This window comes from Eretmochelys imbricata, chromosome 19, assembly GCF_965152235.1.
Source record: "Eretmochelys imbricata isolate rEreImb1 chromosome 19, rEreImb1.hap1, whole genome shotgun sequence".
Classification (NCBI taxonomy): Eukaryota; Metazoa; Chordata; order Testudines; family Cheloniidae; genus Eretmochelys; species Eretmochelys imbricata.
Window position 1 is genome coordinate 15462530 of NC_135590.1, and position 19394 is coordinate 15481923.

At 43.6% G+C, this 19394-nt stretch overlaps 1 protein-coding gene across 8 annotated transcripts in view; it reads right to left on the bottom strand.

The window, feature by feature from the left end:
- PUM1 (pumilio RNA binding family member 1) overlaps window positions 1-19394 on the bottom strand; it is a 131348-nt gene that overhangs the window by 96410 nt on the left and 15544 nt on the right. For all 8 annotated transcript variants that reach the window (XM_077837704.1, XM_077837699.1, XM_077837703.1 and 5 more), the window contains one exon: window positions 277-345. In XM_077837704.1, the coding sequence (XP_077693830.1) occupies window positions 277-345 (69 nt within the window). The remainder of the gene's footprint in view (window positions 1-276; window positions 346-19394) is intronic.

Below are 19394 nucleotides of genomic sequence, written 5' to 3' on the forward strand. Positions count from 1 at the left end.
AGCAAGTTCCATTCTAATGTTTCCACCATTCAGCACAAGCACCATTTTATTACTTGCTGATGGTAGAACACCTGGAGGGCTCAGATGTTTCTCTTCCTAGGTTGGAGTGCCTCCTAACAGACTTTTTGCAACAGCCATGATGCAGGACTTCCTCAAGGGAGGAGTAGTGGATGTAGTTTTGAGAAGAGAATCCACCTCTCATTTCTGAAGAAAGAGCTCTTCTCCCTTCGTTCCATCACACACACACACACCCTGTTCTAAAGATGTTTCACTTACCTCTCCCATAGCCCTTCCCTCCAGAGCTAGTGCTTGAAAATCATGGTTCAGTTCATCCATTGAACGCACCTATTATAAATAGAGGAGAAAAATATGAGGAACTGACTATATTTCATTCCTATTACAAATAAAAAGGTAATCATAATTTATAATTTTTTTTCAGACATAAAATGCCAGTGAACCTTACTCTTTAATAAAGTATACCACAGGACTGTTTAGGTGCAAAATATGACTTACCTTTACAACTCTTAAAATCTGGAGTATATTTTCTACCAATTCTACAAATATATTCAAAAGTAAAAATAAGCAACTTTAAGACAGATAAGAGTGATTTCCCTTGCTACAGTAAAGATGAATATTGAAAAAAGAGCTGCATTAATATCTCTGTGTACAAGCAAATGAAAAAAATGCAGAGGTTAATATGATCTCCATTAAAAGACAGGATAGAATCAACATTCACAATATTAAACAATGAAAAATAAAAAAAATTCTGAAGTAGCACACTAACATTTAAAATCAACAGGTTGGCAGAGTATATAGCATAAAATCATCAACCTTAAACAACACCTCACCATCTGAGCCTACAATGGCTCTTTACTAAAGTTTACCTGATCCACATAGATTGATATCACACATTCTGCCTGCGAGGGATAGGAAGTGCAAATTCAGATGCACGTTAGTTTTAAAACAACACCAGATTCTCTGAACATCTTTATACTACTCCAAGTTTACAATAAGCCTTAAGAAACAGGTTACAACTGTTTCTTCAGCAACTTAGCAGGTCTTCTGAAGTCGGAAATCACACTATAAATAAAAACTCCTCTCCCAAAACAAACTGTTTAAAAATGGTTTTGCATAGTGAAACATTAATAAAGGCTTTCAACATAAGGACTATTCCGAGAGAAAGCACTGTTTGTAGTGTTCTAATATTTCTCAGCGGTTACACAGCATTTTTCATCTATACAATTCAAAGTGCTTTACAAAGGTGAGTAAGAATCACTCTTCATATTGCAGATAGACACGCTAGATCCAGGAGGGAAGCAACCTGCCCAAAGTCACAGTGTGTAAGTGACAAAACCTAGATTCAAAGAGAGGTCTCACGACTTCCAGCATATAAAATGTCTCCCTAAAAGTAGGAAAATGTGAACTGAAACATTGGCAGCACAGGCCTCGTAGGCACTCATGTAAGGTGTCAACAATGTTGCCAAACTTTTGCTCCATGACTTCTACACTAGACTCTTCTCACGCCCAACTCCTTACAAGCAGCAGAATCATCTCTAAAAAAAACAGGAGGACTTGTGGAACCTTAGAGACTAACCAATTTATTTGGGCATAAGCTTTTGTGAGCTACACTCCGATGAAGTGAGCTGTAGCTCACGAAAGCTTATGCTCAAATAAATTGGTTAGTCTCTAAGGTGCCACAAGTCCTCCTTCTCCTTTTGCGAATACAGACTAACACGGCTCCTACTCTGAAAAGAATCATCTCTGACTCTGTGAATCACCTTCCTTTCTTCCACACTTAACTTCAAGAAAGAAGAAACGTGGTAGCAGCAGCAACCTTAAGGAACTCCATCCTTGGAAGCCTGTCTAAAGATGAAGAAGCCAACCCTTAGAGCCAACCGCAACATCCCTGGAACTACAATGGGAGGAGACTGAGGGAAGAATCTAGGGGAGTGGGAGACAGATACTGTTTTCCCTTGACTCAATCTATCAATCTCAAAAAGCTGGGGAGGGGGAGACAAACAGATAAAAGTCATATCAGGAAGACCCAAGGAGTTAAAGGAAAGAGGTGGTGAGGGGATAATGGCAGAAAAAAAGAACTGCAAACAAAATATAGAATGAAACATTTTAAAAATGAAAAAGTGAGGTAAAGGAAGAAAGCAAGACAACATGTACTCAGCTTAAATTTAAGTCTATATTAGGGATGTTCCTATATTTCAATGTCTTTCTATGGGCAGTTATCAGCAATACAAATTTACCAAATCTTTTCAAATTATATTTTGAGAACAAAATATTGACTTTTCTTTTGGCTCACGATCACCTGCCAAAATTATTATTTGCTTATGGCACCGATACACTTAACACTAACTCTGGTTCCAAAATACAAAATTCAATATGTAATGACTGAACTCCAGGAAGTGTCATCATAGAAACTTACGTTTAAACTACAGGTAAATCTCCCCTATAAACACAGTTTACTTCAAACAATCCAACTATAACAACAGACTAGAGGTCCAATGTTGCAAAGGTACATGTAACTTAACTAATATAAGCAGTTCCATTGAGTTTAATGGGACTACTTGAAAAAGTGACTAGTGTATGTTTGCTACAGGGCTCAATAATCTAATCAGACATTCCAGACACCCAGGTACAAGAAACTAGCAATTTCCTTAATGATTACCAAGTGTAATGCACAGCAGTTAACATGTTCTTATGTGCTGCAGTGCTAATCTTTCAAAGTTGTCAGGCCTAAAAATTCAACCATCTTTTAATGACCCAAAAGACACAGTACTGTTTTAAAATTTAATCTAGATTCAGGAGAGAAAGGTGGAATATCAAAACAAGGGCTGCATCACAGATCAATCCTCCACTCCCACTTAGCCCTGGTCTACACTAAGAGTTTAGGTCGAATTTAGCAGTATTAGATCAATTTAACCCTGAACCCATCCACACAACGAAGCCATTTTTGTCAACTTAAGAGGCTCTTAAAATCTGTTTCTGTACTCCTCCCCATTGAGGCGATTAGCGTTGAAATCAACATCGCTGGATTGAATTTGGGTTAGCGTGGACGCAATTCGACAGTATTGGCCTCCGAGAGGTATCCCACAGTGCTCCATTGTGACCGCTCTGGACAGCGCTCTCAACTTGGATGTACTGGCCAGGTAGACAGGAAAAGCTCTGCAAACTTTTGAATTTCATTTCCTGTTTGGCCAGCGTGGCAAGCTGATCAGCACAGATGACCGTGCAGATCTCATCAGCAGAGGTGACCAAGGAGTCCCAGAATCGCAAAGGAGCTCCAGCATGGACCAAACGGGAGTTACTGGATCTGATCGCTGTATGGAGAGAAGAATCTGTGCTATCAGAACTCCGTTCCAAAATACAAAATGCCAAAATATTTGAAAAAATCTCTAAGGGCATGAAGGACAGAGGCTATCACAGGGACCCACAGCAGTGCTGTGTGAAACTTAAGGAGCTCAGGCAAGCCTACCAAAAAACCCAAGAGGCAAATGCCCACTCGGGGTCAGAGCCCCAGACATGCCACTTCTATGATGAGCTGCATGCAATTCTAGGGCGTGCCCCTACAACTACCCCACACCTGTACGTGGACTCCTCTAAGGGAGTCTCACGCAACAGGGATGAGGATTTTGGGGACGAGGAAGATGATGAGGAGGGGGAGGTTGAAGATAGCGCACACCAGGCAAGCGGAGAAACTGTTCTCCCCGACAGCCAGGAACCGTTTATCAGCCTGGAGACAGTACCCTCCCAAGCCGGGCTCCCGGACCATGAAGGTAGAGAAGGCACCTCTGGTGAGTGTACCTTTGTAAATATAAATATATGGTTTAAAAGCAAGCGTGTTTAATGATTAATTTGCCCTGAAGACTTGGGATCCATTCGCAGCCAGTGCAGCTACTGAAAAAGTCTGTTAGCGTGTCTGGGGATGGAGCAGAAATCCTCCAGGGACATCTCAATGAAGCTCTCCTGGAGGTACTCCCAAAAACTTTGCAAAAGATTTCTGGGGAGCGCAGCCTTATTACGTCCTCCATGATAGGACACTTTACCACCGCAGGCCAGTAGCACATAGTCTGGAATCATAGAATATCAGAGTTGGAAGGGACCTCTGGAGGTCATCTAGTCCAACCCCCTGCCCAGAGCAGGACCAATCCCCAACTAAATCATCCCAGCCAGGGCTTTGTCATAGAATCATAGAATATCAGGGTTGGAAGGGACCCCTGAAGGTCATCTAGTCCAACCCCCTGCTCGAAGCAGGACCAATTCCCAGTTAAATCATCCCAGCCAGGGCTTTGTCAAGCCTGACCTTAAAAACTTCTAAGGAAGGAGATTCCACCACCTCCCTAGGCAACGCATTCCAGTGTTTCACCACCCTCCGAGTGAAAAAGTTTTTTCTAATATCCAACCTAAATCTCCCCCACTGTAACTTGAGACCATTACTCCTCGTTCTGTCATCTGTTATCACTGAGAATAGTCTAGAGCCATCCTCTTTAGATCCACCTTTCAGACAGTTGAAAGCAGCTATCAAATCCCCCCTCATTCTTCTCTTCCATAGACTAAACAATCCCAGTTCCTTCAGCCTCTCCTCATAAGTCATGTGTTCCAGACCCCTAATCATTTTTGTTGCCCTTCGCTGGACTCTCTCCAATTTATCCACATCCTTCTTGTAGTGTGGGGCCCAAAACTGGACACAGTACTCCAGATGAGGCCTCACCAATGTCGAATAGAGGGGAACAATCACGTCCCTCGATCTGCTGGCAAATCGCTGCATAAGAAAACATGGCAGAGTGTGGTCCAGGTGTTTGCTGGCATTCAAGCAACATTCATTCTTTATCTTTCTGTGTTATCCTCAGGAGAGTGATATCATCCATGGTCACCTGGTTGAGGACAGATGGCGGGATCAAGAGGACAGATGGCGGCAGCATGATGAGAGGATGCAATGCTGAGGCTACTGGAGGATCAAACTGATCTGCTCCGGCATATGGTTGAGATGCAGGAAAGGCACAGACTGCCACTGCAGCTCCTGTGTAACTGCCCTCCTCCCCAAGCCTCCTCACCCAGAAGCCCAAGAACGCTGGGGAGAGAGGGGCATGGCAGCTCCAGGCACCCAACCACTCCACCCCAGAGGACTGCCCAAGCAACAGAAGGCTGACATTTAATAAGTTTTGAAGTGCAGTGTGGCCTTGTCTTCCCTCCTCCGCTACCCCACCCGGTGCTTCCCTCCTCCCACACCCCTCTCGGGCTACCTTGGCAGTTATCCCCCTATTTGTGTGACAAATTAATAAAGAATGCATGAATTTGAAACAACGACTTTATTGCCTCTGCAAGTGGTGATCGAAGGGGAGAGGGGAGGGCGGTTGGCTTACAGGGAAGTAGAGCAAACCAAGGAGGCGGGTTTTCATCTAGGAGAAACAAACAGAACTGTCACACCGTAGGCTGTTCAGCCATGAAACTGGTTTTCAAAGCTTCTCTGATGTGGAGCATGCCCTGCTGTGCTCTTCTAACCGCCCTGGTGTCTGGCTGTGCATAATCAGCAGCCAGGCGATTTGCCTCAATTTCCCGCCCCGCCATAAACATCTCCCCCTTACTTTCACAGATATTGTGGAGCACACAGCAAGCAGTAATAACAATGGGAATATTGGTTTTGCTGAGGTCTGAGCGAGTCAGTAAACTGCGCCAGCGCGCTTTTAAATGTCCAAATGCACATTATACCGCCATTCTGCACTTGCTCAGCCTATAGTTGAACAGCTCCTGACTACTGTCCAAAGTGTCTGTGTACAGCTTCATGAGCCATGGCATTAAGGGGTAGGCTGGGTCCCCAAGGATAACTATAGGCATTTCAACATCCCCAACAGTTATTTTCTGGTCTGGGAAGTAAGTCTCTTGCTGCAGCTGTTCATACAGACCAGAGTTCCTGAAAATGCGAGTGTCATGTACCTCTCCTGGCCATCCCACGTTGATGTCGGAGAAATGTCCCTTGTGATCCACCAGTGCTTGCAGCACCACTAAAAGTACCCTTTGCGGTTTATGTACTGGCTGCCTTGGTGGTCCAGTCCCAAGATAGATGGAACGCATATCCCTATTGCCCCACTACAGTTAGGGAATCCCATTGCAGCAAAGCCATCCACTATGACCTGCACATTTCCCAGAGTCACTACCCTTGATAGCAGCAGCTCAGTGATTGTGTTGGCTACTTGGATCACAGCAGCCCCAACAGTAGATTTGCCCACTCCAAATTGATTCCCGACTGACCGGTAGCAGTCTGGCATTGCAAGCTTCCAGAGGGCTATCACCACTCTCTTGTGAACTGTGAGGGCTGCTCTCATCTTGGTATTCTTGCGCTTCAGGGCAGGGGAAAGCAAGGTCACAAAGTTCCATGAAAGTGCCCTTAGGCATGTGAAAGTTTTGCAGCCATTGGGAAGCATCCCACACCTGCAACACTATGAGGTCCCACCAGTCTGTGCTTGTTTCACAGGCCCAGAATCGGCATTCCATGGTATGAGCCTGTCCCATTGCCACCAGGATGGCCAAATTGCCGGGCCGTGCTTTGAGAGAAGTCTATGTCCATGACCTCATCACCACGCTGCAGTCATCTCCTTGCCTGCTTTTGCAGGTTCTGCATATACTGCGTGATAATGCACGAGGTGTTTACAATGCTCATAACTGCCGCGGTGACCTGAGCGGCCTCCATGCTTGCCGTGGTATGGCGTTTGCAGGACAGAAGAGTTGCAGGGGAAGCGGTGGCTGGATGACCAGTTTTGCAGACCTACTGCACAGTCTGCTGCCAGGACACAACAGCTAAATGGGCTGCACACTTGCCGGGGTATGGCGAGACAAGAGCAGCCGAGCAGAGTTGCAGCGGAAGCAACCCTGAGAGATCACCAGGAGAGCAGAGTGCCAGCGGAAGCAGTGGATGACGATGGTCATGTTCAGAGGACCTGCGAGGTGGATTCATAGCATCAAGAGAGCAGAGTGGCAGTGGAATCGGTGGATGACAATGACGGGTAGCAGTCCTACTGCACCGTCTGCTGAAAGCAGTATGGCACCCGCACTGAAAAAAGGAGCGAAACGATTGTCTGCCATTGCTTTCATGGAGGGAGGGGCGACTGACGACATGTACCCAAAACCATCCACGACAATGTTTTTGCCCCATCAGGCATTGGGAGCTTAACCCAGAATTCCAATGGGCGGCGGACACTGCAGGAACTATGATATAGCTGTGTCCACAGTGCAACGCTCCAAAAGCTGATGCTAGCCTCGGTACTGTGGACGCACTCCGCTGACTTAATGCGCTTAGTGCATTACTGTGGGGACACACAAAATCGACTGTATAAAATCGCTTTCTAAAAAATCGACTTCTATAAATTCGACCTAATTTCGTAGCGTAGACATACCCTTAGGCAACCAGCTGCAAACTTTAGGCACGGAGAGCTTGTGTAAGAGCAAAGCAAGCAGAGTGGGAGGGGATAGAGGACAGAGGCCACAGAGGTGTATGCATGCATGAATCCAAGAAAGCGGACAGGATTTGAACTAGACAGATCAGCCTCTCCAGTTCACAATTGCATATTAAAGGGGCAATTAGTAAAATGGTTCCCGATATTTGGATGGCACACAAGCAATATTCCAGCATTCCCAAGGACTTAGTTTTCAATTTTTACAAAAAAATCCTGGGTTTTACAAAAGCTATTAGTTGGTTTTGTTACACTGATTTTCACCAAAATCTGGACCACTCAAACACATTAAAATACTGATTATGTTAACAAAAACCAATACACTACATTGGGTCGATCTGTTTATGCTAATAAGTTAGTCTGAGTGTAAATACCAGGCTGCATATTGAAGTAAGGCAACGCAGAAGATACACATATGCGCAGACATGCATGTACGGGGTTATGTCAGTGCTCGAGTCCTAAAAGAAGAAGTACTGAACCCAGCTCCCTGCTCTGGAAGGAGCCAGTTTTGGGCTCTGAAGGTTCCCTTAGAAGGAGATGGTGGCTTGGTAACCTGGGTGGTCCCCAGGGTAACCCCCTGGACCTGGTTCCCCACTCTGGAAGAGAGATGCTGGAGGAAGCAGCATGGGGACACAGAGACCTTGCTTCCTCCACCTCTTCTGGGCCCACTCCATAAGGGGAGAGAGCAGCTGTATTCTCTTTTTGTGGGGGGAGAGGTGGAAGCTTAGTGCATGTTGCCTCTGTAGACCTAGGTTCTTCAAAGTGGATTTGGAGAAAGACATAACTTGCACTCCTGATAAGACCCCACACAGGGACCTCTGGGGGTAGACTCCTTCACTCCTGAGTCAGGTTGATGTATGGTGGGGTCCCCGAGCCTGGGTCCGACCACGGCCTCATGACCTTTTCCATTAGGTGCTTTGTAAGGTGAAGTTCTTGCCCTTCCCAGGTACAGATAGGGAATGAACAGCATATACTGGATCTTGCCGTGATGTGGGCTACCCCAAAGCAGTACAAGCAGCATTGGTGGTCACTGATGACCAAGAAGGATTGCAGGCAGGAAGCACAAATTTTGAAGCCCAGAACTTCAATAGAGTACGGGGGTTGGGGAGACTACATAACACAAACTGTCATATAAAAATTTTAAAACTCAAGAATGTAAAATCTATTTACAGATATCTAAATATATTTTCACTATTACAGAAGAAAGCTGAAGCTTCAGACTGGAGGTTCCAATCCAGACGATGTGGCAGTGATAAGAAACTGGAGAGGCCGTCAGTCCACCCCACCCTCTATCTCCATGGTCAGAGGCACTAAGTGAGCCAGAGGACACATGTGGACCGATGGACATTGCTTGCAAAATTCCTCAGCTCTGGGGGCAAGGAGTACATAGGTACTCCACAGAGGAACACACATAGAGACTAGCACTCAAAAAGAAAAACCCCTCTCAATCAAGTCTCACTTCCTTAGTGATTGTAATTTCATAATCCTATTAATCTTCCACAGTCTTCCAGGGTAGGAAAGACCTTAATTTCTAATGTAGGTCACCTTTCAAGTAAAACGTTAATATTGGTAAATGATTTATTTAATTTTTACTAGAAAAATGCTAACAAACTACCGTCAACAGCCTTGGTGATAATACAAAAAACATGCACTGATTTGATTATATCAATGTAGTTAGAGCACTGCAAACCCCAAGCATACACCCACATGACATACTTCAGTAATAAGCCGCACCAGTGTAAACTCAGCTTTGCACAGGTGCAATTATCTAGGACACGAAACCAGGACAAAATTTTTCAAAATGTCATCAGGGCCTAAAAATTTAAGACCTGTCAACTTCCACTGGAAGTCACTGCAATTTACCAGTTAAGTGCTATTTCCTGGGAATTAGAGGTAGCTTCCCCCAATGCTAAAACAACGCAAATCTGTTTTCTAATTCAACAAGTACTGTTTGTCCTCACCCAAATCATGCTACAATAGTTTAACATTTGTGACAGGGTCGGGCCAGATGGCTATAGGAGAGTAATAGAAGGCACACATATAAGCCCCAGGCTAAGGAGGTCCCTTTTCCCTAGGTAAGGTAACAGGGAAGGTTCCAGAACAAACAGGAACCTTCTGGAGACAATTAAAACAAGCTGATTAGAACACCTGCAGCCAATCAAGAAGCTGCTAGAATCAATTCAGGCACGCTAATCAGGGCACCTGCGTTTTAAAAAAGGAGCTCACTTCAGTTTGTTGGTGTGAGTGTGAGGAGCTGGGAGGAAGAGGCACTAGGAGCTGAGTGTGAGAACATGTACTGTTGGAGGACTGAGGTGTACAAGCATTGTCGGACACCAGGAGGAAGGTCCTATGGTGAGGATAAAGAAGGTGTTGGGAGGAGGCCATGGGTAAGTAGCCCAGGGAATTGTAGCTGTCACACAGCTGTACCAGGAGGCACTCTAGACAGCTACATTCCAGAGGGCCCTGGGCTGGAACCCGGAGTAGAGGGCAGGCCTGGGTTCCCCCCAAATCCTGGTCAGACACAGGAGGAGTCGACCTGGCCTGTGAATTCAGAAAAGCGGCCAAGCTGAGGGCTGCCATGAAGCTCCGAGGCCAGCAAATCTGCCAATAATCGCAAGACCCACCAAGGTAGAACAGGAACTGTGTCACGCATTACTGTTGATGTTGAAACAGAAAGAACTCGTTTCCTCTTGACTTAACACACAAACAACAGCACAATAATCGTAACAGCCGAACACACTCCATGATGTTGTCTTAGAACTGGCTTAGCTGTATTGCTTTCTAACTGTGTACTAATCTCTCTCCTCTTAGGAAAAAAGGCTGCCCCATCATGCTGTTCTGTGGCGAAGACACCTCCTCCACCGAATGGAAGACGAGTCAAATGGCCTGCAAATGTCTGCAGAGGTCTAAAACCCATGCCACCTCATTTCTCTTCAAAGCTGTGCCTTCTCACTTCCAACGGCAGCAGAAAATGTCAGCTACTCTGAAGTACATTCAGCTACCTTTTCAATTTTAACAAAAAGGTATCCTAAGGTTTATTCTGTGAATTAACTGGAAGGCATCAGAAGTACACTATAGACAAATGCAAACAAAATAAAGACGTCTGTTTACTTAGCAAAAGCCCTAAAATGCTTCTACCTGTTTTTATGGTCACAAAACTTTCAAGGCAGAAAGGTTGGAGGGAGGGATATCTGTGGAGAAGTTTACAAAGTTTAACTAGGTTAACTAACTTTGAGCACCATGATGGAACCCATCATAGCCTTGTCTAGATTAGAGACATTTGACAAGTTTGCCACCATATACTTAAGCCAGTAACATAATTTGTGTGTACACAGAAAAGTGCTCATAATGGTGCACCGGTACTACAGCCACCATCTGAATTACATTTGCTTCAAACATGATTAACCACCAAGTGGTCCAAGAGAACCATGCCAATCTCCAAGTATGCAGTCTCAGTGTAAGCTGAGATCACATGCAATACAGTTCTGCCATGAATGTGTCTCAGTGCATAGGTCACTCACTGCTTAGGTGTCTTTCTGATCTATTTTCACAATTCCACTGCACAGGGTTCAAACTGGCCAGAAGGCATACCTGTAAAAACGGCATTACTTGTGCCATGGAGCTCAGTTGAGAGTTATTTTCACCGTGACCATCATCTTTTACCTACCACCTCTGGTCAATAAATTTGTCATATCACCACATCTCAATGGAGACCATTATATAATCCAATTGCCAGCTGGTCAGAGGCAGACATTTAGGCATGACTGGTATAGCTCTAGGGAGAGATGATGGTCCAGGGCCAGCTCAACTGGGTCATAGCCATTTCGCTCAGTCTATGTTAAGCAGCTGGAGTGGCATCTCCACAGGTAGCAAACATATTTCACATAAAGATACATGACTCAAGATGCAGTTCCAAATCTCAAAAACTTCCCGATTACATGAGGAAATGGACCAAATCCCTTGGACTTACCCTTCCACAAGCCTGGGGTGCTGTTAGATAGCATGGAAGCGCCTCTTGACTTAATCCTGAGGCAGAAGAAAAAATTGATTGCAGAAGCCATGCAGGCCAGGGAACCAACAAGCTGGACTAGATTCCCAATAAAATGTGCAAGATGTCTTATTGCAGGTGTGGCAGGCGCCAGGGCAGTGGAGACAGCAGCCAAGCTGAGGAGTTCAGAAGAAACGGAGAGCAAAGGAGCCCTTTTCTATAGTCTATATGAGTCTTGGCAGAATTTGATTTTTAATTTTTTTAAAACATTTTTTAACTATTTTTACAGCTGTGGGAAATTAAGGGGAGAAGGGTTGGGGTTAGAGGTAGGACAGCACTGACAGTGGGACTGCAAGGCCCAAGACACCTGAGAGTCAGGTCTGGGGGAGGCTGCGGTCCTGGGCTGGCAAACCAGAGACCCCCAGTCCAGGCTGCAAGGAAGAGGACAAGCCCCTGGTCATGGGGGAAGCCACCCTGATGCGGAACAGTTCCTGTCCAGGGTCAGTCCCCGCAATCCTGACTGGTGAGTGAGCAGGGCCGTGACAGCAGACTCCCTGCACAGCAGCAGGGACAGTGACACCCAATCCCTGCAGACGCAAGGTGCAGGCAGGCACCAAGGGGTATTTTTTCATCAATTTCAGTGTGTCAGCTGAAATTGATGTTTACTGACAGCAATCAATTTAAACTGAATTCTGACAAGCCCACCTATTTGTAGCCTTTGATTTTAATATTTACCAACCAGGGCAGAATTTGCAGGGTCAGGAGCACAGCAAAGAAATTTTAGAGTTCTTACGAATTCCATTAGTGTTTATAAAATGGCAGATGGAACCTCATGAGGGCGTAAATCTTCACCTCTCCCTCTACCCCACAAGTTCCTATTCCACTGATCTCCAACATTCCCCAAAGTCCCTGCCTCCATGGCACAAGCAGCAGCTGTAACGGCTCATCGTCAGCACTTCCAGGACAGTTACTCCATAATTTCAAAATCTTGACATTCCCCTATCTTGGTTACAAGGGCTGTTATTCCCAGTCAAGGCAGAAGTGCCTGACTTGGCATTTACCGTGGCTAGCTGGCCCACACAATGTGGCTGGACTTGCACTTAATGGAGGAAAAGGGGAGGAGGAATGCAAAAAAGTAACAAACTGCAAATCTAAAAACAGGATAACGTTCTGCAATAAAAATATACACTATTCAGTATGGCACACACACTTTCCTTTCATGACTGAGTCAGTCCATATGCTGGACCATGGCACTTCAGTAGCATGTTGCTATTATCTTTCTGCTATCACAGGGCACGAGTTGAGGGTGAAAATGACTGACAGAACTAACTAGGGATGTAAATATTTTAAAAGACAACTGTTTAAACTACTAAAATCATATCATTTAACCAGTTAAAGAGAGAGGGGCCACTCCAGCTAGTTGGCTCAGCGCCGGGGCTGCTCCAGCCAACGTGCAAGCGTTTAACGGTTAAGATGGGTTAACGGTAAGACTAATATTTACCAGTTAACCGTTTCATATTTTACAATCCCTAATTCTAACCCCTATTTTTCCCCAATCCTGAACGGTTATGTCTGAAAATATTTCATAAAGCAAGTCCTCCTGCCTTACAGTTAAGTTTTTGGGCAAGTCAAATTACACCCACAGAAGCTCACATAACCAGTCCTCCAATATCATTATGCAAATATCTAGTACAGATTATCAGTCCTTCCTCTTGCTCTCTCAAACAGTTCCCTCCAGAGACGTTTTCCAGTCAGCCTATAATGAAGTAGCCTGTATTACTCCATGTTCCAAGACTATCACCAGAGGACTCCCCATGAGTCTTCCCCACTTTTCTGGCATTAAATCAGCACCACCACCACCCCTCATGTTTGTAAGAGCTGTGCATGAAGGCTAGTCATAGGTCCTTTACATTTCCATCCCAAAAAGAAAGCAGCTCCTAAGGCACTGGAATCTGAAACTGAAGTTGCAACTTGAGTGAGGAATTAAAATTCAGATGGGTGGGGTATTAAAATAATAGTTAATAAACACAGGTTGTGTACCTTTCCCTATTCCCAAAAAATATCTACTCCACAATCGATATCTCAGAAGGGGGCAGGTGGATCAAACCCATAGAGATGGAACACCTGATAAAGAAGGATATCCAGGAAGAGGAAGAGCAGAGGAGGTCTATTCATGGAACTGCACCCAGAAATGAAGAGAGGGGGATTGAATTAGGAGTCTGAGGTGCATAAAATAAAAGGATCATCACTGAAAGGCAGAACAAGAATGCTGAAAAATGCAGAAAGGCAAGACCAGCACAGACAGGCAGACAAAGAAGTGATTCTGCAGCATTCAGATACTACAGTGATGAGGGCCTTCTAACTACAGTAGAACCTCAGAGTTATGAACAAAAGGGTTACGAACTGACCGGTCAATCGCACCTCATTTGGAACTGGAAGTACACAATCAGGCAGCAGCAGAGACAAAAGAAAAAACAAATACAATACGTTACTGTGTTAAATGTAAACTACCCAAAAAAAGGGAAAGTTTAAAAAAACTGGCATGGTAAGGAAACTGTTTCTGTGCTTGTTTCATTTAAATTAAGATGGTTAAAAAGTAGCATTTTTCTTCTGCACAATACACTTTGAAACTTCATTAAGTCAATATTCAGTTGTAAACTTCTGAAAGAACAACCATAACTTTTTTTCGGAGATATGAACATTTCAGAGTTACGAACAACCTCTATTCCTGAGGTGTTCATAATTCTGAGGTTCTGCTGTAGCTGGAAATACAGATAGTGCAGAGATATGTTAGGAGAACATGTGACAGTTGCAGCGGAAGTTTTTAATGAGCAATTAAAGACAAAGAAAAACTGACTGCTGCTTTGACCTTGCAACTGGCCCCTTAACTATTATTATAGTGCCTGAAGGCATTACAGTTGCCCCACATCTTCAGCTCCTTCACAACTTTTCCTCAGGCACTCCACCCCTTCGCAAGAAGAAAATGCGTCTCCTAATGAGTGCACTTGTAAGACAATATATTGCTTACACCCTCTTCTACATGATACATTCCTTCTGATAATGCAAACAGGCCTGCAAGTGTTTGTGTATAATAAAGTTTATTCTTGAAAACAAGGGCTGAGTATTTTGCACATCATTCACTCCTCCAAGAACTGTTCCTTTAATATTAATCTTTCTTAACACCATCCAATACATAACCCTGCCCAAAAAACACAATGCCTGAATTATATAATTATCTACAAACTTCCACTAAGGCTAAGTATCATTATGAATTAAGAATATTTTTTATACATAAAAATGAACCAAGCTACGTCACACCATATTCTACGAATTCCAGTCACTTCACTGCTCCACACAAAGTTCCTGGCCATCATTTTGAAAGCATGTGCCCAGAGCATTTATTTGCTCAAAGCTCTGCTGACTGTTCTAAGAGCTTCAAGTATAGCTACTTGCTTGTCCAGCTTTTCATAGGTTGACACCAGCCCAGCTGTCTTGAAAGTCCACTGTTAATTGAAAATGTTAAGTCAACTTTCATGTCATAAAAATTAAGGCAGATAAAAGACATATTAGTCCCTGAAGAAAATCACTGTGGATCAAACATCTCCATCTTATTTTCAGTCTCCAGAATGAATAACATTATTCTGTACCCCCTGAACTTGTGTCTTTGCAAGTTTCCGCAACATACCCTAACCCTTTTTTGTTTTGTTTTGTTGGGGGGTGAAGACGACAGAACAGGCAAATGGGTTCTATAAATAGTTACTGCAGAATTCAGGAAACTCAAGTACTTAAATTTCCTAATCATCTCTGGTTCATTGGCCACCATGAACCCATGCCTATGTAATACTATATATTGCCCTGCAGACTTCCACAACAAGAGCAATCACTGGTGGACTTCCCAATCCCAAACCAGTTACCTACTAACCAGTAGGTATCTAAGGTAGCCAGTTTACAGAGGGTAATTGCAACTTGCTTTTTCAAGTTGAAGGAAGTTCATCATGATGGTCTGGAACTTCAGTGGCAGCATACCAGAGACACAGAGCCTTCCTTAGCCTGAAGTTATACAGCCATTACTGGTCTTGAGCATAACTTTAATGTACCTGTATGGAATTGTGGTAGGACCCAAAAGCAAGATCCACCCACTAATGATTGTTTGTAAAAACAGCACATTGCCATCTAGCCAGATGGTGGGTGCACAACTACCGCATCACAAACTCACATGAACCACTCTTTCCAGTCTCTGGCTCTTTGCACTTAATGCAGAAATATAATTTACATTACTATAACATCTAGGAGCCTGTCATGGACCAGGACCAATATGTGCTGTACAAACAGAACAAAAAGAGACAGTCCCTGCCCCCCAATAGCTGCTCTGCTAGACAGCAGAAAACAGATGTACACACACGAGGAGTACAAGGAAACAATGAGATTATATTGGTCAGCAGGCTAGGCGGCAGTCTCAGCATACCTCCTTCATTAGCCAACTCATGACAACTTTTTGAAACATTCCAGAAGCCTTTCCTGTTAAGCAAGGAACAAGAACCAGGCATCCTGAACTCCATTTTGGGAAAGGGACTAGAAACGGAGCTGGCAATGGGGGACTTGGGGACGTTTCCCTGAGGAATATGGCCTCTTCTCCCACAGTTCTCCTGTACCCGTGATGGATCACATAAAACCTTTTGAAATCTACCACAAGCCACTGTTTCATGGAGTTGTGCTAGGAACTGTGGGAAAGGCACTCAGAGCACATTCATTCTACAATACTGTAGCATGGGCACTAGCGCGCACAGAGACAAAAAATGCAAACAAAGTGCACCTGAAACATCATGATTAACGTGCTCTAGTACTGTCAATACTCCAACCTGTGCAGTCCCACAGAAAAATTCTCTAGCGAAGACGAGGACCATGGTGCTAAATGACACTGTTGTCAGTAAATCAAAAGCCAGAAGGTTAAATACATAGGTAAACAGCGCCACAAGCTGTCTTTTGGACCACTCTCAACAGTGGCTTCACATAACTTCTTGTTCAACCAATGTGAATGCAGCATCAGATCTACTTTTTAGTTTCTCAGTGTTTAGTTTAGTTAAGCTCCCATATTTCTGGTGTCTCAGAATAAGTCAGTTTTCATCAAAATGACAACCATTAGCAAGGAACTTGAATGCTAATTTAAAATAAATTTTAATGTTTATGGCTAGCCACTTGATGTAAACTTTGCATGTTGCATTGAGAAAATTTGGATGCTACAGTCTCTTCGTATGAATTTCATTTAAAAGTACTGCAGTATGATACCAAGTCTCATTTAACATGTGATCCTTAAGTGTCTTAAGATATTAAAAGACCGTAATAACCTTAAAGAAATGTAATTTATGTCAGATTTATTTTCTCCCACACAAACAAGTAGTAAAACCACCCAGAAAGTCTAACTTCATCCAAAATCCCTTAGGCCACATTTGATGGACTTCTCCCTTCATAACAAGAATGCTTCCATCATGCCAGACACACTGCTAGCCACTTTTACAAATGACCAGGAGTGGACCTTGAACTTTTTTTTTTTTTGGGGCGGGGGGGACAGGAAGAAGAGTAAAAAAAAAAAAACACACACGCACACCTTGAGAGTCAAATAATTTTCTTCTTTCCTGGAAGTCTTAGTACAGACTTTTTGCTTCATAAATAAATATTAGATCTTCTTGAAGAATTTTATGTATTCTTTCCCTATTAGGGCTGGGGGAGCTTCAGGGTTTGTTTTTTCTTTGGTAGTGGAGGATATTAAATGAGAGATTGAATTTCTGCATTTATTAGTGGTAAGGATGTCTGAACAGGACTTAAACTGTCATCTATTTCCACTGATGCTGCGTTAAATAGAGCATCCAAGGATAATCTAAACTAAAATAGAGGGTCTCACTGTGTAATTGCTGTAAGCAAAGTTCATTGCACACACATGGGACTGTTTCATTCCCACCACCACCCCACCTCCTATCCCCCTCTATTTCAGGGACTTCCTGCAAACTCCCCAATAGGGGTACTCTCTGAATCCCCCTCCATGGTACTTTGTATGCACCCCATTCCCTTTTTTTTGCCCTCATTTCCCCTTCCTCCCCACTATTCTTATTTATCTTCTTTCTGCTAGAGTGAGAAGTCATTTGGGGTGTCAATTTGCAGTATCTCAAGACAGTACAAAAGGAATAAATGCAAACTATAACAATGCGAAGGAAAGATAGGAAGAGGCCAATATAGCTGCCTCAGGAGCTCTCTAATGACCTGAAAATCAAAACAGAATCCTGCAAAAAAGTGTAAACATGGATGAATTGCTAAGGAAGAGTAGAAAAGAATAGCACAAATATGTAGAAACAAACATCAGAAAGTGTAAGGGAAAAAATGAGTTATACCTAGCAAGGGACATAAAAAAAAGCAGTAAGACGAGATTCTTTAAATACATTAGGTGCAAAAGACAGACTAAAGAAAGCATAGGTCCTCTACTTAGCAGGGAAGGAGAGCTAATAACTGATGACATCAAGAAGGCTGAGATCTTTAACACCTATTTTGCTTCAGTCTCCACTAAAAAAGTTAAAAGTGACCAGATACACCAGACAATTAATATTAACAAGAGGGAAGGAACACAAGCCAAAAATAGGGAAAGGACAGGTTAAAAAATATTTAAATTCGATTTATTCAAGTCTGCAGGGCCTGATGAAATTTGTCTTAGAGTAATTAAGGAACTAGTTGAAACAATCTCAGAACTGTCAGCTATTATCTTTGAGAACTCATGCAGGGCAGGCGAAGTATAAGAAGACTGGAGAAGGACATCGTATCTATCTTTAACAAGGGAAACTAAGAGGACCAGGGAATTCTAGAACAATCAGCCTAACTTCAGTACCTGGAAAGCTACTGGAACAAATTACTGAATAAGCACTTAGAGGATAATAGGGTTAAGGAACAGCCAGCATAGATTTGCCAAGAACAAATCATGACAAACCAATCTAATTTCCTTCTTTGACAGGGTTACTGGCCTAGTGGATGGGTGGGAACAATAGATGTAATATTTCAATTGCATTAAGGCTTTTGACACAAACCCACATAACAGTGTCATAAGCAAACTAGGGAAATGTGGTCCAGGTGAATTACTATAAGGTGGGTGCGTAAAGGTTGAAAGACTATACTCAAAGAGCAGTTACCAATGGTTCACTGGGAGGGCGTATCTAGTGTAGCCCCTCAGGTGTCGGTCCTGGATCTGATATTAGTATTTTCACAAACATCTTGGATAACGGAGTGAAGAATATGCTTATAAAATCTGCAGATGACACCAAGCTGGGAGGGGTTGCAAGCACTTTGAAGGACAGGATCAGAATCCAAAGTGACCTTGACATATTAGAGAATTGGTCTTAAATCAACAAGATGAAATTCAATGAAGTATAAGTGCAAAATAGTTCACTTAGGAAGAAAAAAAAATTCAATACACAATTACAACATGAGGAATAACCAGACAGGTGGTGGTAGTCCTGAAAAGGATCTGGATCAGAAATTGAATATGAGTCAACAATCTAATGCAGTTCCAAAAAAGACTAATCTTATTCTGGGGTGTATTAACAGGTGTGTTGTATGCAAGACATGGGAGGTATTTATCTCGCTTTACTCAGCACTGGTGAGGCCTCAGCTGCAGTATTGTGTCCAATACTGGGCACCTAAAATGATCTGTAAGGCTAGGTTAAGAAACTGAGCATGTTTAACCTTGAGAGAAGAAAACTGAGTGGGGACCTGATAATCTTCAAATAGAGTAGGGCAGTGGTTCTTTAACTTGTTCCGCCGCTTGTGCAGGGAAAGCCCCTGGTGGGCTGGGCCGGTTTGTTTACCTGCCGCATCCACAGGTTCGGCCGTTAGCGGCTCCCAGTAGCTGCGATTCGCTGCTCCAGGCCAATGGGAGCTGCTGGAAGCAGCGCGGGCCAAGGGACGTACTG